This window comes from Mercenaria mercenaria, unplaced genomic scaffold (genome assembly GCF_021730395.1).
Source record: "Mercenaria mercenaria strain notata unplaced genomic scaffold, MADL_Memer_1 contig_1605, whole genome shotgun sequence".
Lineage (NCBI taxonomy): Eukaryota > Metazoa > Mollusca > Bivalvia > Venerida > Veneridae > Mercenaria > Mercenaria mercenaria.
The window spans coordinates 25,285-47,574 of record NW_026459594.1 but is presented as its reverse complement, the minus strand read 5'-3'; the positions used below and the strand labels follow the sequence as shown (position 1 = coordinate 47,574).

At 34.5% G+C, this 22,290-nt stretch overlaps 1 protein-coding gene across 2 annotated transcripts; it reads left to right on the top strand.

The window, feature by feature from the left end:
* The first annotated feature begins 3,485 nt into the window (after positions 1–3,485).
* On the top strand, positions 3,486–21,288 carry LOC128551734 (lysosomal cobalamin transporter ABCD4-like). 2 transcript variants are annotated; one of them, XM_053532646.1, is made up of 4 exons: positions 3,486–3,527; positions 7,624–7,792; positions 20,457–20,575; positions 21,062–21,288. In XM_053532646.1, the coding sequence occupies exons 2-4, from the start codon at positions 7,761–7,763 to the stop codon at positions 21,271–21,273; spliced, it is 363 nt and encodes a 120-aa protein (XP_053388621.1). In that variant the 5' UTR covers positions 3,486–3,527; positions 7,624–7,760; the 3' UTR covers positions 21,274–21,288. The 2 variants fall into 2 exon arrangements, with proteins under 2 accessions (XP_053388621.1, XP_053388622.1); XM_053532647.1 differs by having other exon boundaries at positions 3,499–3,519.
* The last annotated feature ends 1,002 nt before the right edge of the window (positions 21,289–22,290 follow it).

Sequence of the window (22,290 nt, the reverse complement as noted above, 5' to 3'; positions counted from 1 at the left end):
CCCTTCCTTTGCAAGCTAAGGACAAATTAATTATATAACAGTTATCGCTCTGTGTCATATTTGTTGAAAATAAGTGCAATATTATGAAGGATTCTTCTTGTAATGTCGAGTGTGCTTCGGTCCAAGGAAAAGCAGTATTGTGTCTTCCCTGCATGAAGCCGACCTTGAAAATTCGTACGCAGTGGTATGACGGTGAGGCATAAATGTCAGAGAATTACCGAGAAGTAAACGCAATCGTTCGTGAAATATCACCCCATGATAATTACGTCCACTGCAAAGTCTATCGCCTGAATCTCGCGTTGGTTCACAGATCTGCCAAACAAAATTATCGAACGTTCAGGACATCAGTTTTATTTTAGATTCGGCTAAACGGATAGCAATTATCTCGAGATGCCACTAGAAGTTAACAAATGGAACAGCGAAAGAAACTGCATAGTTCGTGCGGAACAAAACGGTCATGCGGATTCCCTGGTGACGTTCAAGAACGCACTACCCGTTTCAGAAAACGCGCTTAAAACACCATAAAAGGACAGAAATGACAAAGCAGGACAGCTGTCAACTCACTACAGTCTCAATATTTCCTGAACATAATTATGTTAATATCTACGGTACAGCCTGCATATTGGTGCGCATGCCCTGCACGTGCCAAATAAGCTATGGTCAAAACGCCTAATGCGGTTACGTTGGTCGTGAGTCGGCCAAAAATAAATCGATAATTAGCTGCTGTACCTATTCAAATGTCGGTATGTGAAATTTCTTGTAAATACATGCATTATTAACAAAATATTAATACAATATAAACTGACCGATTAGGAATTTTGTTGAGTGTATATTTACAATGTATATAATTCATATCATTCTTGGAATATTTTTGACAATACAACAGACAGCAGCAACAAGATACGTATTTTTGGGTTGTTGTGAATCTTTCTGTGACGTCATTATGAAGTATTTGGTTCGTTCATGTCTTTTAGAGGCATCTGTCTTTATAAGGTCCTTTTGGTGCCGTCGATTTACATCATTTTCTAGTTGCATTACGTCTTTCAACAAATGATGTGTTGAAGATGTTTAGAAATACCTCTTTATCGTGTTTTAGTGATGGCTTTATGATATATTATAGGTGGGCCGGTGGTCTAGTGGTAACACGCCTGACTGCCAATCCAGAGATCCGGGATCCGATCCCGGTCCAGGAACTGGAAATTTCTGAGATGCTCTTGAGTGTCTCCCACCTGACTAAGAGGCCTGTACTGGTTCTTCCCAGGAAAGACGGCTTCGCGTGTATCGGTGATATGGCACCGTTAAAGAACCAGACTGTCTAAGCTAGGCTAAGTTAGCCGGACGGACCTGTATCTCTCTCTGTTCTCTCTGTCTGTTCTGGGGGCTTTATCTCACTCTGTCCTTCCGGTCAGATCGCTCTGTGCCTGTACTAGTAGAGGATGAATTTCGCGCCCTGTGGCTGCGTTTGCTATATGTAAAGCGCCTTTGAACGTGTTTATTATGAAAAGGGAGCTATATAAATCTGGTATAATAATAATAATAATAATAATAATAACAACAACAAAAAGCATGGATTCCAACGATAATCCAACGGGTCACCAAAGACTGTATTCACCCCTACGACTTACTACCATATCTATGATTTTGACCACTTTTGTTGGACTTAATTAATACCTAGGTGATTATTGCCTGTTAAACTGAAATCAGTTTTTCACCGCATGGATCCAGCATGGATCCACGGGGATCCCTGACTATCATTACCAAATGATATCACAGGGCAATTGCCAATAGATACAAGATAATTAAGGATCCAGTAACATTTTATTGTGTAATTTCATATGTAAAGACATGCAATTGGAAACTATTCTACTTTCACTCAGCCTCAGTATATATTAATATGAAAAGATATTTTCCGAGTGTCAGTCACTGTTCGATACTATAGTTACAAATTTTTTATTCAATAATTGTCTCCGATTATGTATAAAATCACTTCTTAGTATTAAGTAATGCATGTATCAAGACTTTTTATCATGTCAATGATTTTAAATCACTGTGAAGTATATATATGTTCTGTTTGTGTCATTTTCTGTTGCCATCCATTGAATACACGGAAGGCTAAGGAATAGCATATGTGTTGGCACTTTGTCTCCTGGAAAAGAAAAAACATGTACATTGTATTTAGTTGACAAAGATGAAATGATAAAGTTTTGTTTTAATGTCAAAAATTAAGCTTTGTGTAACATATTCAAGGCACTGACCTCCAAATTTAGGCTAAAACATGATCTTTCTTTCAGATTGAAGTTTGGTCATATTATGAACATTAGATTATGAGTTTTCGTTTCTAAACTATTTTGAAAATGGCAAATCAAGAAAAATAGATGACCGCGCTGGGAATTGAACCCGGACCGCCGCGGCAATAAAAAGATTTACACTGTCGTTACCAATAGCACTGTGGAGGATTTAGTGTTAAGTACACGTGAAATATAGATATTTTCATCGTAAAAATTAGTAAAAACAACTAATTCTCACGTGTTTCCGTAACATACTAGTATAGTAGTCATTCTTAACTTACATATTTACGTTTAACATGGAAATCTGACGTCACGTCGACGTATAATTTGCGCTGTACAAGAGCCAAGAAAGAGTACGTGCTACTACAATTTGATCAACTATTTTATATTAAAAAGACGTTTCAGATTATATGATAGAGTTATGGTACACGCAATTCACACATGTATACTGTATAGGTATAGAAATGATTAATAGCAGAACCATATTTTAATTATAACGACGTTTTAACGTATCTCAACAGTACGAATCTGTACGTTGTTACGTCGCGTGTACAATTCACTCAAGCAACGGCCTCGTGAAAGTATTCCGCAAGCGTATATACTAATCGTATTATTTCAATATGTTAAAACGTAGTTAGATGTGATATATTATTTTTTAAATATCTTAAAAATTATAGATTTATGGATATCAATAATTCATACAAAATAACTATTATTGTCTATTGATGTACGAATTTTACTAATTTAAAATGATAGATCTATCATAAAATCAATTGTAAGATATCTAAAACCATTCATTTATTCTTTATATCAATAAAAAAAATTATGATTTCGTCAGATCAATTTAGTGATATCCTTAAATCTGTTTTTAAATATAAAAATACGATTAGATCTAGCTATAAAATGAATTTGCAATAACCACAATTGAATTAATGATAGATCTATAGTATATACTGTATAAAATGAATTAAGGATATCCATAAAAAATCAATTGTAGATTTCTAATCTCACCGAAAATTGTTTTATGAGGCAATGCTTAAAAAAAGACTTCAATTAAAGTTCAACAGGCAAAGAATAAAAAAAAAACATGGTAAAATATGCCCTTCATTTCTTTCTGACGGGCTACGCCCGGGCCCCTGGACAACATGCTGCCTGATCCCACATCTATATTTAGAATGCCCTAGCTATCGACCTTGACCCCGACCTTTGGGAAATGTACACAACATGCGATGTAAGTTTGTAAGTAAGAGAAAGTTATTTGATAATTGAGGCTTGACGTGGAACATCGAAGCAAGATAATTAAATATTAAGTGGTCGGACATCATTTGGCATCGTAGTATAATCAAATAAATTCGCTGTTTGGTTGAAATTTTAAGTTGTACCGTTGGTTTATTCGTACTCAAATTGTTTCGTAACAGAATAATATATCAGTGAGGATAGCATTTTAATGGTAAATCAAGTCACGTCAGTGTTTGTTTATTGTCAATAATCAAATCACATTACAAATTAATATAAGCTGTATATTTATAATTTTTGACCAACATGAAAATTTAAAAATGATGGTGCTTTAGAGTCAGATTTTTAACCCGCCCGCTTAGCTCAGTAGGTAGAGCGTCGGTCTACGGATCGCGGGGTCGTGAGTTTGATCCTCGGGCTGGGCGTATGTTCTCCGTGACTATTTGATAAACGACATTGTGTCAGAAATCATTCGTCCTCCACCTCTGATTCATGTGGGGAAGTTGGCAGTTACTTGCGGAGAACAGGTTTGTACTGGTACAGAATCCAGGAACACTGGTTAGGTTAACTGCCTGCCGTTACATGACTGAAATACTGTTGAAAAACGACGTTAAACCCAAAACAAACACAAAAAAAAAAGAGTCAGATTTTAGGTTATAGACATGTAGATTGTGTAAATTTCTAACTCAATGTTTCACTGGCTTACAGACAGACATTCTGACATACAATTTGAATTAGTACAAATAACAGCATGTTTAGGCAGAGCAACAGGTAAGCATCATTTGGTTTTAATTGGGTATTGCCTTGAGTCATTAGGTTATTCTAAAACATACTGCCCCATACAAGATACAAGAATCTTTATTTTACGTTGGATAAAGTATAACAAAAACATTAGCTCATGAGCTATTTCCTGACAAACAAAGAAAACAGAAATTAACAAAAAAGAAATATAAGTGAAAGTTGGGCATATTAAAACATAAAAATTACATTGCAGTACGTGGTTAAGAATGGCATGGTTACATGATTAAAAAGAAACTTACATGCATAGCACATATAAGCACAAACAGGTAAAAAAATAAGTACATAAGTAAAAGGGAAATGACATACATATACTACACTACATGGTGAGTTTATTGCATAGAAGTTGCTAATTTTGGCACCTTTGGGGAGGGCCCTAGATAATGTTGGAATAACTTTTGGCCCAACCCATTTGTATGTATTTGATTTAATGCTTGTATTAAATGTGATTTATGCATATGTGAATATATATATGCAATAAAATATGATTAAACTAAATTTTGGCAACAACTATATATAAAAGAAAAATAAAAGGCAAAAGAAATTTTTAAAGGCATTTTAAGATTTAGTGAATGCCAGTAGCATATTTACTAAGTTTGGTGTGGCCTTTAGCACCTTCCTCTAGATCATATAAAAGAAAGCACATAAAAGACTACGTTTAAAGCACATAGAAGACTAAGCTTACAACATCAACAAACTAAGTTTAAAACATCAACAAACAAACAGTACACTGCATGTCTCGACTGCAGACCAAATCACTTGGCTCTTTAGTAACTGACGTTCGAATGTCTAATCTGCCCAGCCAGTGTATTTGTCTAGCTGACAACAGATGTTCATTTTAATTGGGTATCTATGCATTTTAATGGAAGCTGATCAAATTTGTATGCTTTCAACACAATATGGAACTGAAGAACAAAGAAAAAACAGTAAATTTGTTTGTTACTATCACTGACTCAAATGCTAATGAGTTTCGGTTTTTCTTTCTTTGCCTTGCATATATTACAGGACAGTCTCTTTTCATTTGATTAGCCTCAAAGTTTTTTATTTTCACGCTCACAGGAATGTGCAAATTTCTGATAATAACTTTTGTTTACTGCGGATAATACATCGTCTAGTAGATCACTCATAATTTCTTAATAACTTGCACAACTTGAGATAATGTTGTCTAAAATACTTTCAGTATCCTTCTCCCCATCTGAGACCGACTTATTACTCTTGAAAAATTTAGTTGTATGAACTGTCTGCTGTAAATCCTCTTGATTTTTTTCCTTCCAATTTCAACACCATTTTGCTAACAGACGCTTAATTTTAAGGGCATAATTTATCTACCAGATGAAGAAATAGGATAGGACTGTATCACTGTTAGTGAGTGCCAGAGACTCCTACTCTGACAATTAAATGATACCATGAGTATTTGAGCGGTAGGGTAGATACATGGACACATCTTACAGTAATTTGAAGATATGCATGCATCTGGATGAGAATTGGGTATTTTGATTTTTTGTTTGAGTTTTCATACACATTAGAAATAAATATTTTGGATATTTTGCAAATTTTAGTTGGATATTTATGCAAACACGCATCTTATCAGTTGCTCTGGTTTAGGGACAGGGTGATAATATTTGACTTTCACTGGCCTATATATCAGATCATATTTAGTAATTAAACCATCCTGATTAGCCAGATGAGTGAGGCTAATTTAAGATGTTTGTTTGTATTGTTATTTTCACATGTCATCATATGAAAAATGTAGCTAGATCCTGTACTGACAAAATAGGGGTGTTTATAAATTTTATTAAAACACCTCTGTGAATGAAAAGTGTTTTATAGAAATTTAAAAAATGGAATACATTTGAAGATTATGCCTTATTATTTCGATATATAGTAAGAAAAGTCAGTGAGAAGTTTATTTACATGTGGTTTATATACATAATAATAATAATTTGAAGCTATCTTGTACCATGGAGGTAGTATAGAAATGGTGTGCTGACGAGGTAAAAGTGTTAATTATTTTGAATTCACATTTTGTTTGATTGCAGTTATAAATAATTATTACGCTATCGTTTGACTGTTCACATGGGAAATATGGCCAATCATTGTCCATATTACTCCATATCCCTAGTACTTGAATTAATTCATTGGAAAAGAAAAATCCTTCAATATCTTCATATTCGTTATTTTCTCTTCCCATATGTAATGCTTTTATTAAAGCACTTTCCAGGCTTTATAATAAAACATTGATTCAAAATCATTCTGGCGCATGTTTTTTGTGCCCCCACTTTGTGGGGGGGGGCATATAGATTTGCCCTTGTCCGTCCGTCCTTCCGTCCGTCCTTACGAGAATGTTGTGTCGTGCCTAGCTCCAAAAGTATTTGACGTAGAGTCACAAAACTTTACAGGAATGTTGGTCAGCATGTGTAGTTGTGCACCTGGGGTTTCGCGTCCGGATTCATTCAGTCATGTAGAAGTTATGGCCCCTGACTGTAAAAATTGGTCATTTTTGTGTTGTGTCGCGCCTAGCTCCAAACGTATATGACTTAGAGTCTCAAAACTTTACAGGAATGTTGGTCAGCATGTGTAGTTGTGCACCTGGGGTTTCGCGTCCGGATTCATCCAGTCATGTAGGAGTTATGGCCCCTGACTTAGTAAAAAATTTGTCATTTTAATGTTGTGTCGTGCATAGCTCCAAAAGTATTTGACCTAGAGTCACCAAAGTTTACAGGAATGTTAGTCAGCATGTGCAGTTGTGCACCTGGGGTTTCGCGTCCGGATTCATTCAGTCTTGTAGGAGTTATAGTCCCTGACTTAGTTAAACTCATGGTAGCTCCAAAAGTATTTGACCTAGAGTCACCAAAGTTTACAGGAATGTTGGTCAGCATGTGCAGTTGTGCACCTGGGGTTTCTTGTCTGGATTCATTCAGTCGTGTAGGAGTTATGGCCCCTGACTTAGTTAAAAATTGGTCATTTTAATGTTGTGTTGTGCGTAGCTCCAAAAGTATTTGACCCAGAGTCACCAAAGTTTACAGGAATGTTGGTCAGCATGTGCAGTTGTGCACCTGGGGTTTCGCGTCCGGATTCATTCAGTATTGTACGAGTTATGACCCCTGACCTGGGAAAAAATTGTCATTTAAATGTCATGTAGTGGGGGCATCTGTGTCCCATGGACACATTTCTAGTTTAAATATAAATGTGTGTGTGCAGTGTGCACCTAATATCTAACATGACTGTATACAGTTCATTTGCACATGGACATGTTTAACTATGCAAAATGTCATACAACAAAAGTTGTTTTTATTTTCAGATAGAAAGGCATGTTGTGTTTAAATTGTTAGCCAGAGTAACAGCTACAGACAATAGTGAAATCTGAAATGTTGTAACAGAGAATCAGTTACTGTAGCTGTTTTCTGAAAGTTTTCACAAATCAGGATTAAAGACAGCATGGAAAAACAGTCTGGAATTCAAACAAAAAGGTATAACCTTGTTTTCAAATATTTTGATATTAATTAATCTGAAATAGGACAGTTGTGTGGGATTTTTATATATGCATAGAATGAAAAATTTTAACTAGTAGAGAGAATTTTCTTAAACTTTGCATGATCATATTGCATCATATTAGAAACAAATTTATGCAAAAAAAATGGGGTTCCCGTGCTACTTTTTGAGTTATCTGCCCCTGAATGCGAGTTTTTTGCTCTTTTAGGTCATTTTCAAGATCAGATAACGCACGCTAATGGTTAGTTGCACTTTATTTGATTTCAGATTAGGGTTTCGTACTTTATTTCCTGCAGCTGTACAAAATTTGCAGGAATTCTATGAGAAGGATTTTATTCTATAGTCGCTTATGCAAGCAAATAGAAAATTTCTTCCAATTATGCCCTTTTTTTCAACAAAAATGCGCAGTATGTTTAGGCCATCCTTAAAAAATTGTTTGTTTGCAGTAACGCGACCGACTCACGAAAATCGCCGCGACTCAAACAATTTTTTAACCCAAAACTCGGATTTTTTTTTTATCGGTGTTTTTATTCTTTCCCGTTTCGTTATTTCTTTTGGGTAACTATTTGTATCGCTAAGTTTTTCTAGACAGTGTTCGTTGAGGTTCAACTACATGAATAATCGATATGACCGATAAGAAACAAAATATGTGAATGTTTAGCTTTCTGTATACCGCTAATTAACAAGTGACACAAATACGATAATAGGCTGCTCTTCTATGCATTGTTTATCAATTAACTTTTACACATTGATCAATAAATACCTTTGGCAATGACGGACATTATTGTACCAAATACAAACCGCGAGAAGCCCACGTGTCAGTCGGCGCGTGGCATGATTGACATCTGCCAGAAGCTGATTAATATACCAAGCTCCGCCTACTGCCATACTTCCGCTTATGGCGGCGAACAATATTGGAATTCACCGGGATTTTGATTGACAAGGGGCAGTACTTTCAAACTCGAGACGCATAAAAGAAAATTTCCTCGGGTCAAGCCGACGCACTTCTCCAGCCCTCCGGAGCGTGCTCGTCGCGGAGAAGGCACAGGGCATCGACAGAAGTGGAGCCAAGACAGCTGTCGGTGTCCTGACTAATTCCGGAGGGAGTGGCCCTGCAAAGGTTGGGACGATGAGATGGGCCATGCAGACTTCCAACAACTCTACCCGGGGGAGCCAAACTACTCAACTTCGGTTGTTTTATCTAACAAAAAGGCTTCGGCCACCCGGCTCCATTCAACTCGGGTGGTAATGATGGAACTCCTGCATGGCGATAGATGACAAGCAACAACAGAACGCTGCGACAGATCTTCGCGGGACACTCTGCGTGGCACGGATGTGTTGACCAGATAGAAGACCTGCCAGTACTTAGACGGCATGCAGAGAAGACCCCGAGCCGCTCAAACTTCACGCTCAACGTGAGGGGCGAGTGGGGAGGGGCAGCGACACCACGGGAGACACCTTGGACCAGAGGCCTCAACCGCCCTTTTAAGGGCAATGCTTGCCACACCTTCTTGGATATTGTCTATTGGCTACCACAGGGGAGCTGTCATTTAGGTCTCATTGGCCGCGACAGTGACTCATTTTCGGCATCAAAATTACTTATCTTTGGCATATACTCTACGGAAATTGCGTAGAGGTAAATTCTCACCACTTTGGCTTCAAAAAGTATCTTTAACGGCATGCCTGGTGACATGCCGGGGGTCTATACTCCACATAGCTTTCATGCTATACTGTGCCCTTACGGGCGGATGGACCCTTATTAAACTTAAATAAGAAGAAGTCAAGCCGACGCACGGGACATTTTTTGTGCGGGTTAAATACGAGTTTTTCTCGATAAGTGCGAGTGAAAACCCAGAACCTCGGGTCTACCGAACGCCCTGCCGATATCCTGATATACTACAAAAAATTCATGCAAGAAGTTGTTTAGAAAATTCCACATGGACAAATCGTGGTACATAGTGTTACCTGTGCAATACTGCAGACGTTTTAGATTTGTAAAATAATGATTTTTCTCGTACGTAAAACATCTGGGATAGATAAATTCTTGGATATCATTCTATCTTAATTTCTCAAACAATTTTGCAAACAAATAATAATTTTAGTTTCGATCTTTTGTCGTTGCGTAATCTTTTTAATCTGCCCCGAGGATAAAAGTGCAGTGACACTGCACAAGTCACTTGGAAAGAGCACAATAAACGTCAAAAATATTAGACAAACACAATTTTCTTACCTGAAAATTTATTTATAAAAGTTAAACATCCTTTCAATGCAATGACTAAACCAGCGAAAGAAATCCATAATGTTTACATTTCTAGATTTTCCTATTTAAGTGAAATTAAATTTCCATGGGTCCACTTTTTCCTATTTTTCAAAACCCAGACTTTAGAAACATAGTTATTATTACTGAAACTTTCTGTGACTTAAATAATGTAACTGAAATCCATGCAAATTTTTGACACCTGCCATCAGAAACTGGGATTAACCTGTTTGACAACTGTTTCTTTTAATGTGTGCCGACAGTAGCAGATCAAAGAAGACACTAGCAGATCAAAGAAGACCTGTATTCTGTGTGATGTCATAGTGATGTCACTGCTATTGACATGTATTTAATTCAAGAAGTGACTGTGAAATGCTTTTATGGGTTTTTGTGTTTTGACTTTGAGTGCATTAGCTCTGCCTTATGTAAATTTCGATGTGGTGTAGCACCAATACGTATAGAGAGTGGTAGATATGAAAATTTACAAGTTGAAAATAGAATTTGCCCGTTCTGTCCTAATATTGTGGAAGATGAAAAACATGTTATTTTGAAATGTTCCTTATATAATGATTTAAGGGAGTCTCTTTTCAGTTATGTTGTTAAAAACAATGAAAATTTCAAGAATTTGCCAGAACAAGAACAACTGAAATATCTGTTTACAAAACCATTGTTAGTAAGATCTGTTGCCAAAACCTGTTGTAAAATTCTAGACCGTCGTAAATTGTACTTATGTAAATAATTCTACATAGAATTTCAGTCTTTTTTCCACTAAATTTGATTAGTTTTAATCTCTTTCTGAATGAGGGTAAATTGTTATTTAGGAAGTAGGTATTAACCATGTTGCTCTAGATCTGATCTGAAGTATTATCCACTATCTTAAATACTTTGTTTAGTATTCTTTTTACTTTAACTTTCTTAGTACATCCTTTTTAAACATGAACCAGTGAACCAGGCAGGATTAGTGCCAACTTCACAAATCTATCTTTTGTCTATTAGTATAGTTTTTAGTACCAACTATGTCTATTAGTATGGTTTTTAGTACCAACTGTTATAATAAATATGTATCATTGGTAGAGTACGGTTTATATAAATGGTGTTTTAATATTTTATGGAATGTGACTGTCACGTTTTCATTAAATATGGATTTGACTTCCACACTTAGTGTATTAGTACACTCTGAGGTAACTTTATCTCATCAGATTCACACACACACACACACACACACACACACACACACACACTTGTCTGTATACTTTTTAAGTAATGGATATACACTCACCAACACACGCAAGCACGCATAAACAATCACACACACACACAAAAAAAGACACACACACACAAACACACACACACAAACACACACACACACACACACTTGTCTGTATACTTTTTAAGTAATGGATATACACTCACCAACACACACAAGCACGCACAAACAATCACACAAAAAAAGCACACACAAGCACACATGCATTTACACACACGAGCACTCTTATGCTTATACATATAAATACATTGTGCGTACTGTTTTAAGTCATCTGGTGGATTTTAATGTTTGTAGTATTGTTTTTTACCGTTTTATATGTCTCTTATAATTCTATAATTGAATGGCCATTTACATATGTTTTAATGTTGTGTTGTATATTTGTATATACTTATTGTTTGTAAATGGAAGAGACTGAAATAAATAAATAAATAAATGTATTTAATTCAAGAAGTGACTGTGAAATGCTTTTATGGGTTTTTGTGTTTTGACTTTGAGTGCATTAGCACTGGGAGCTTGATTTATTTTTTGCTGATATGGAATTAACCTAGCTTTTTTTAATTGTATTCATATTCAGGTTAGGCTTTTCTTGGTTAAGGCAATCATTGCAAGAGTGAAAAAAAACTTTAATTTGCAGTTTAATCACATTAGATTCACAAGGATAAGAAATTAGGTTTACATTGAAGGTTAAGAAAACAGAATCACTGATATTTTCAGTGAATTTGTTATTTACTTTAAATCAATAGACTTAAACAAAGACAGGAAATAATAAAAAAAAAAGTATATTTAGTTCCATTTTCAACTTGCATGTCATGGCGCTATTAAAAATCTTTCCACGTTTCCCTAAAATCACTCCACCTCTCCCTAAAATTTCTCCACTTCTCCATAATCTTAGCTGAGGAAGAAATGACTTCTCCCTAAAATATTAGCCCTGAGTAAACAATGTAAAACAATTAAGTATTGTCTAAAAATTACATGATACATAGGCTTTGAAGGAGTGCGGTGCTAGTAATCAGACTCAGGTCTACAGGGTAAAATATCAAAGATTTTGCTATGTACTTCAATGCTGTCCATTGGAGTAGGAATCCTAAGGAATGTAATGTTTTTTTATTACCCCAGCCAGTGCAAGGACATTCAAAAGGTCTCGCCAATTATTTTTGTTTAATATATTGATAATCTTAAATTTTTAAGTTTCATATGGAGATAATAAACTCTGTTTCTGACTGGTGTCAGGCTATCTGTTATTTTTATTGTTATTAAAAAGGTGATATTAATATTAGTATTCATACTATGTGAAAACTACCACCCTTGCAGATATGTTACAATCAAGTTAGCATTCTACAGAGAAGTGTTAGTACCCAAAAGGTGTATAAACCAGAGGGTTAAAAAGAAAATGCAGGTGTTGTACAATTAGCATACAAAAAAAAAAAAACGAAAAAAAAAAAAAATCCCTACCTACCTACCCACACTAAAAATTCTGGGTCGCGTTACTGCAAACAAACAATTTTTTAAGGATGGCCTTACTCATTGAAACACAGCATAAAATTCTGTTTAATAGAATGGTTTAAAACTTTGCATAATGACGGAAATGTAATAACAAAAAATAATGTGAAATGAAATAAGGTATCCGTATGCTAGATTTTGAGTTATCTGCCATTGAAAATGACATAAAAGAACAAAAATCTGGCATTCAGGGGAAGATTACTAAAAAAGTAGCATCGGGACACCCAGTTTTTTTTTTTCATAAATTTGTTTCTAATATCATGCAAAGTTTAAGAAAATTCTCTCCGCTAGTTTAAATTTGCCTTCTTTGCCTATGGCCTAGAGCAAATAAAGTGTGACATTTTGTCAAAAAATGTATTGTCTTTGAATTAACTTTTTTTAGTTTCATTAGACAGCATAACCATCAAAGTTTATAAAAAATGTTAGGTTTTAGAAAAGTAATTGACCGTCTTTGAAAAACACTACAAGGATGTTGTCAAATTAATACAAAAATTAAAGAAAAATTGCTTAAGTTACATTGAAAAAGTCACAAAGTAAATGATGATTGACAGCAGATAAACTTATTCTAGGGTGCACATGATTTGAACAAATGGATTTCTGTGTTTTACATGGGCCATATTTGCTTTTCAGTATTTTTTTTTCAGAATAATTCAGGAAATGAATAGAAGAAAGTCAATAATGACAAATAGAAATTTTATTTTGAGTAATTATGAACATGTAAAATAAAAACTAACAGCTTAACACATAAAACAATGCAACATCTATGTATGTGTCGAGTTTCATTATTCTAATATGAACCACCCATAAGATATTAGTTTCTGATATTAGCCAGTAGTTTTAATTTGACTGTTAGGGTTGGGACATGTTATATATATATATGTGAATTTATGAAATGACTAGTGTTATTAATAATTATATTTCTTCAGAACTGAAAGTTTCATATAATACAGGGAAACTTAGGTCAACGAACATAAAAGAATATTACAGTCTGAACCTGATTTCGATTTATTTTTGCTACATGTATTTATCAAGAAAATATCAAATGTTTTAAGTTTACTAATAACAAAAGGCTTAAAACACTGTTGTTCACATTTTAGTGTCTCTAACATAACCTTGGGGGAACAATTAATCAATACAACAATAAAAATATATTCTCCCCTTTACCTTTCTAAGAAAAAGTCACAAAATGAGGGAATCTTCAAAAAGTGTTAGGGTTGGGACATTTTTCAGTAACATAAAAATGCTGCTTTTAAGTGGTTAGATTTATTTAAAACATTCCTTGTACAGTAATATTGTTTTACAACTTACTGTTAAATGTTCCTTAATAATCTTATTTAAAGTAAATTGCTAAGTATGATCTTTCTTGTCAAGAATCTTACACTACAATGAAGTTTTAAAATGAAACGTTTTCATTAGCTTTAAAAATTGTCACAAGAATGAACAAAAATATCAACATAACTAGTTACTAACATAACAAAGCAACATTTAAAACATACTTTAATATAGTTAATAGTACCACCATTATTTATTTTTAACACTTTTTTATGAAGAGAATTGTCTTTGTAGCGTTAGGGTTGGGACATAGTGATGTATGTTCAACAAATATGAGAACTAAAAACTTGTAAACTGTAGCAATGACTGGTATAATTCACTGATCTCAAAGGTATTGTCAATTCCACAATGTAAACAATGTTCTAATACTAAGCACTCTTAGATTTTACAGTAAATACTGGTTATAACAGCTTTGGATATAACTAACATATTTGTTTGGCCTGGTCCTAAATTTTTTTTATCTAATGTACATATAAACGGTTGAAACAAATCTTTAGGAAAAGTGAACAATATATTAGTATTCCTGTCGGAAAAGGAAGACTGGACAATACTGTACATGTATTCATAAAGATCTACATATTCTTTAGTATCAGTATTTTAAAAGATATGTTGTTTTTGGATTTTTCTTTTGTCATCTGCATCATATTTTTCCCTGCCAGACTTGCATAAATGAATATCTCAGCCTGCATTATTATCTTTATGGCAAATAAAATACATCGAAAATACATGTAATTTTCTGCAGTATTTGTGTGATTTAAATTTGATTCTTAATAAAAGTGAGCATTTATATGATGTATGTAGATAAACTCGCTTTTCAAGGATGTAACTGACTTACCATGATTGTAACCAGAAAACAGATTGATTGTAGAGGTAAAATGGTCTTTGAGTTTATAATATGGTTCTTCCAGCTAAGATATGTAAGATAAAATCAACTTTCTTGAATTAATATCATTAAGACTGTCACTGTGTTCAGTTACTTGCTCATAAATAAAAAATAGATATGGAGGGGAAATATAAAACTACAACAGTAGAAAATAAATGTGAAATTGATGGTCACCACTTTTATCATATCTGACTTGATAATTCTTGTTTGTCTTATTCCTTTTCTTCAGTTTACATATATCATACATTTATAAGTAAATCATTTTATGTGGATATAACTAAAGTAACTCGGGATGTAAGGAGCACATAATTATGAAAGGTCCTAAGGAGTTCATGATAAGCAGAGTTTACTGTTCGTATTTTTGGCTCATTTCAATTTCATTGTCTTTAAATTTTATGTATGCCACATCCTTTGATTTGCTTTTACTTTTACTTTCTTTGCTTAATGATTTCTTTTTTTATGTTAACTTTGTTGTTAATTTCAATTTTAATTTTTAATACAGTCATGTACTCCTTTCCAGCATTTGAAAACACATAATTAATTCAGCAACTGTCATTAAAGCCAAAAAAGTGTCCCAACCCTAACGGTACTGACTAGAAGGCTTAAAGTGACTTACTAAAAGCTATATGTTAAATTGATGAATTGAAATGCACTGTTGAACAAGTTACAGTTAGGATTAACTAGATTTAGTTTAATTTCAGAAACACTTTACTTATTTTTGTCATTCCATGTACTTGACTTTTCGTTTCCTGAAATTTTCAGCTTATATGATGCGAAAAAGTAGAAGGACTTGTACAAGAACATTGAAGTGAAATTTTATATGAAAAAGCTTGAATATGTTGTTGTAAATAATTTCTCTAAAACATTTTACCATTAATCCTGTTACAGTAAACAAGTTAAAAAAAAGCATGTTAGGGTTGGGACAAAAAAGCGTTAGGGTTGGGACAAAATTAAGGATGCCCTAATGGTGGGTTGAGTAGAAATACAGCAATATCTGAAATATTAGTGCAAACAATAAGTCTTAAGGAATATAATGTGCAAAACTCATTAAAACAACATTCTGCAAGCAAAGGAACAAGTTGACTGTTAAACCGTTAGGGTTGGGACAAAAAACAAGCATAAAAGAATACTTAATGTGCGATGACATGCAAATGTATGCAAAAACTGAAATGTTTGTATTAAAGTATATTGTATTAGCTATCCAAAAGAACATTTTACTTTCTAATATGTTAACATATTTTCTTTTAACACATAAATATATGAGAAAGGTATAAATTAAGGTGTTTGGCTTCATTTGGGTACTTTTCAAAACATGTTCAAAATTTTTTTGGAAAATAAATCTGAATATTTCAGCAGTTAACATTTATAGGGTTATGGTCAACATACTGTATAAACATGGTAAATGTGTAAAACAGTTGATACAGAATATTTTCTAAATAAAATATTAAAACAAAAAAAGATTATGTCACACGAAAATAGCTATTTTTTGAGAAATTCTGTAACTTCAAATGTTAATTAATTTTCAACCGATCATCCGATTTGCCTGAAATTTGAAACATAAATGGTTTCAGGCTGCCTTATCACAAAAGTCAACTGTTAATCTATATTTGTGCAAAGATTGTTCTTTCTTACTAACTTTATTTTTTGCTTCACTAAAATGTACCCTTATTTGCTTTAGGCCCTATATAAAAACCCACACAACTGTCCTATTTCCCCTTAACTGCCTTATAATCACAGAAGTTATAGAAATACAGGTGTTGGTATATTTGCAACTGATTGATCTTTGATTAAGTATCTCAGTTTAGGATGGTGACAGTTGCTTGAATTTTATGATTAACTCCATTATAATAATTATGTTATTGATGGTTTCCGTTGAGGATAATAAACCTACAAAAACCAAAATTTTCAGGAGAAAGTGGAATAAAACTTGAAATGATGCAAAAAATGAAGTAAAAACTGTTTAATTCTCCAGTCTGCAGTATTGAAGGTCATACCAAAGATGCATAAATTGCAATTTTGTGGCTTTTGCACCTTTTAGCTGGACTGTTGAGGCTAGTGGGAGCTATTCTACATAAAGAGTTTCAGCTTCACACATGGTAAAAGTTTTGTGTGCAGGATCATAAACATCAGACTATTCGTTGCATGTATATAATTGTATCATAGCTTGGTGTTTTTTCTTAACAAATTTTGTGCAGGTAAATCGTATACACTGAGTACAGGGTGCAATAACTGAAAGTGTGAATACCCGCACGCTAGTTACCGCACTGTTGGATAGGAAAGTATGCCGGCATGTCTGGAACAGTAGACATCGAAGTGTATCATATTGATTTTCTGCTCTGGCATTGGTTTATTTTACCTGGGCCTTACACATTTGTAACGCAAGGGTTTTAAGTACACACTGAACTGCTGTATATGGCAGTGTGGAACGCCTATAACTACCATATATGGATGGCTATGATACAAAACAGAAAGAACACTAAAACTCTCGGGTAAACGATTTATACTCGGGGTGGGGGGGGGGGGGCGGGCTATGCCCCCTCGTACAAATTGTTTACCCTCGAGTTTCAATGCTCTTTCTATTACTTATTGTGTTGAAACAATACAAGTTTTCTCAATTATTTAACCTACTGTATGAACCAAGTCAGATAATTTTTGAAACTGATTTAAATAAATTGTCCTTTTTTTTCTAGTTTGAAAATTCTTTTAAGTTCTGCTTGCAGCGAACTTTCTAGCTGCATCTCAGTAACAACTGTATGAATTGGATTGAGACTAAACACAAAGCTTTTTAGTTATGTAAGCAAGTAAGATACCTCTTGGTTAAATTTAATTTAATTTTGGCCTTTATTTGATTTAGAAAATTCAGTTGAAATTCTGTGTACAACTGTGTATTTAGCTGTATTGCAGTGACAGCTGAAACTTGGTACAATGCTTTCCAGTCAATGTTTCCCAACCTACTGAAATACTGTGAAATCATTAATATTCGTAGGGGACTTTCATGTTTGAGTCAATCCACGAAATTTAATCCCAACGAACAAGTAAAATTCCCATTCATTTTATGTTCAAAAGTTAAAATCCACAAATTCATATCCCCACGAAATTGCCGTTTTGACCAGAACCATGAAATTTCATGCCCACGAAATTAAATGATTTTACAGTAATGAAGTTAGAAACAAATTTTATATTTGAAAACATGAACAATAATTACATAGATTATAGTATGTTATGTAAATGTTAAATTAACATCATAAGTTTATGTGTATTATCAGTACTATGCAAATTGTTTTTCAAATAGTCCAATAGCTCTACTATTCTTTGAATAATCGAGCTAAAAATCAATCTACTGTTACTGCATAACCCCTAATTTTGAATGCAGCGTAATTTCTATATTTCTATATATAGTTAAATGCATTTGATTAGGACATTTTGCATTTGAAGTTGCGTACCTAAAGTGTTTTATGTTTTAGTGAAAAATAGGCATTGGATTTCTCTAAATTAATTTTTTTATGTAAAACTAACTGTCAATCTTTATTTCAGTAACATAGTCTGCATTTTAACTTCACTTTAGACATCCATCAGGTCACGTATATTCACATAACTAAGTAACTAGAGAACTTATGATTGAAAGTGTAATTAAATCAGAGATTTGCCTTTGATTATGTATTCTTGTATGTATATACTGTAATATGTGATTTCGGCATTCTATCTGGTATGAATGGAAAGCCAGGAGCATGATAACGTTATCATCCCAAGAATGACAAAATATTATACTGTAACACATAATGACACCGAAATTACTGATTGCCTTTACAGTCTTACCCTGCTAAATTTCTATAATGAACCTGTCCATCTTTCAATTGGGACAGTACCATTTGCTGTTAAAAGGGGTGCATACCAAAAAGATACTAACTGAATGGCAAATAATGCAGATCATGGATGTGCAGGCTGATCATGATCAGCACTGGTCGCAAATACAGAATCAGTTGTGTCCAGTATGATTAGTTAATTCAGATTAGGGACCGGATTTGACTTAGAAAATTTGATTGAAATTTTGCATGCAAGTTCTTATCATTGCCATAATAGCATGTGAATTTTTATGCCCCCGAAGGGATGCATATAGTTTTTGAACCGTCTGTCGGTCTGTCAGTCTGTTGGTCTGTCCGCAATTTTCGTGTCCGGTCCATATCTTTGTCATCGATGGATGGATTTTCAAATAACTTGGCATGAATGTGTACCACAGTAAGACGACGTGTCGCGCGCAAGACCCAGGTCCGTAGCTCAAAGGTCAAGGTCACACTTAGACATTAAAGGATAGTGCATTGATGGGCGTGTCCGGTCCATATCTTTGTCATCGATGGATGGATTTTCAAATAACTTGGCATGAATGTGTACCACAGTAAGATGACGTGTCGCGCGCAAGACCCAGGTCCGTAGCTCAAAGGTCAAGGTCACACTTAGACGTTAAAGGATAGTGCATTGATGGGCTTGTACGGACCATATCTTTGTCATTGATGGATGGATTTTCAAATAACTTGGCATGAATGTGTACCACAGTAAGACGACGTGTCGTGTGCAAGACCCAGGTCCGTAGCTCAAAGGTCAAGGTCACACTTAGACGTTAAAGGATAGTGCATTGATGGGCGTGTCCGGTCCATATCTTTGTCATCGATGGATGGATTTTCAAATAACTATGCATGAATGTGTACCACAGTAAGACGACATGTCGCGCGCAAGACCCAGGTCCGTAGCTCAAAGGTCAAGGTCACACTTAGACGTTAAAGGATAGTGCATTGATGGGCGTGTACGGACCATATCTTTGTCATTGATGGATGGATTTTCAAATAACTTGGCATGAATGTGTACCACAGTAAGACGACGTGTCGTGTGCAAGACCCAGGTCCGTAGCTCAAAGGTCAAGGTCACACTTAGACGTTAAAGGATAGTGCATTGATGGGCATGTCTGGTCCATGTCATTGTCATTCATGCATGGATTTTAAAATAACTACGCATGAATGTGTGACACAGTTAGACGACTTGTCGTGCGCAAGACCCAGCTCCTTAGGTCAAAGGTCCTAAACTCTAACATCGGCCATAACTATTCATTCAAAGTGCCATCGGGGGCATGTGTCATCCTATGGAGACAGCTCTTGTTAATAGATTTTTTAAAATAAATTAGTTTAGTAGTACAATGTATAGTATATATAGTCTTTTCAAGTGATGGCCCTTGTTTGACTTAGATAATAGCCAAATATGCTGTCTCATGGACAGCTCTTTTTTATATTTTCTTCTTTCCACCTATTGTTAAAACCTGTCCTGGCATATGAAGTGGAATAAGTTGTCTGGACTACATTCTTTGTAGTACATTTTGAATTATCTACCTTGAGCTATAATTTGACTCTTTTTCAGTCATCGTTTTGACTTGGAGTTCTTCAAGAGGTTTTTCCGTCTGCTTCCTTGGTTGTTTCCATCATGGATAAGCAAACCTGTCTTATTGTTTGTTCTTCTGCTCTGCCTTGGTTTGTTAGGTAAGTTTTGATTGGTTCACCGTTGTTTCTATTTAAAAGCTTTTGTAATGTTGATGCTTTTATTTATGATGGTCACTTAAAGTGGCTTTCTTAAAGATTTCATGGTAATAAAGGAATTTCTCTCATATCTTGATGAAAAGTTACCTCGTAAAAGAGAATGATGTATGAAATTGGGAAAAGTTCAGAAAACACTGGTCTAAAAGAAGAAAAACATACGAGATTACTAACAAAATGACAAACAAAATCTTCATTAATTTTATATTAATACTCTCTGTCAGGTAAACATTTATTCTAAGCAGTTGTGAAAATGAAAAAATTCAGATTTTTACATCAACTGAGAAAGAATGTTCACTTGAAGTTATCTTGTAATTATAGTATGGTATTGCATGGGTTCGTATTTATTTGACATTTTCAGACTTTTGATAGGTGTTAATATGTACGATGAACAGAGGTGTTATGCTTTTATAATGTATGTATAAATTTCAGAACAATATATAATCTACAATATTGGAATGGTGCCAAGCAAGTATTACAAGGTCCTTGGCAACAAAGACCATGATGGATTCTGGAAGCAGACGGCAATAGCTGTATCGCTTATTGTTTCTGAAGCATTTGTAAGTGCAATTTACATTAGGCATAAAAAAAAATTCTTCGTCTCCGGTATCCCGACCTACCCTAAATTATTGGCCGGACCCTAAATGTTTTTATGGCCTTGGAGAATATTTTTTTCAACTTTCTAACAAAAAGTTACAAAACTGCACTTTCTATGCTTTAAACATGATCAGTGATGTTAGAAATCAACTTACTGATGCTTTAAAGACAAAGAAAATCTCCTATATAAGTGACCCCCCCCAAATACCAGACTTTTTAATCCCCAATATACAAGATCCTGTCTGGTCCAGTCTGATAAGGGTCCATAAAACCCCTGTAGACTTGACATGTAGCCTAATTATTGTCAGGGAAGCATAAATTTTATTGCCTACAGATAAATTGGTTATTTCCTGTGTTTTGCATTTTATTGATTGAAATGCTGTTTTTGTTTTTGTTTAGAATGTACACAAAATTATTTTAATTGATGTTGGGTAATGTCCAGGCCAATTAAATAATAACTCTCATAGCAAAGCAATTCTCACTCCTTAACCATTAAATAATTCCTTAAAACTTAATAGAAGAAATTAAAAGTTTGTTTATTCAATGATTATGATCTTTTTATTAAAAGTAACAAAATAAAACCAGAAAAAAAGATAATTGCTGGATTTTATTAGAAATTAAGCGTTCAGTTGCATTTTTATTAGATAAAATGGAATATGGACAGAAGGACTTTATATATTAGAAATGCATAATTCCCCTTGTGTTGTCTAAATAACGATCAGTTTTTTATGTATAATAAAATCCAGCAATAAAGAGATATCATTGTTCAAAATACACATAATTTATTATTTCTAAAAGCTATGTGCCTGAATGCATTTTTAGCCCACCATCATGAGATGGTGGGCTATTAAAATCACTCTGCGTCCGTGGTCCGTCCGTCGGTCATTCCGTCCGTCCGTCCGTCCGTCAGTCCGTCCGTCCGTCCGTCCGTCCGTCCGTTAACAATTTCTCGTTATCGCATCTCCTCAGAAACTACTGGGGGGATTTTGACCAAACTTTGTCAGAATGATGTATTGGTACCCTAGTTGTGTCCCCCTGAAAATCAGACTGGTTCAACAATTTAT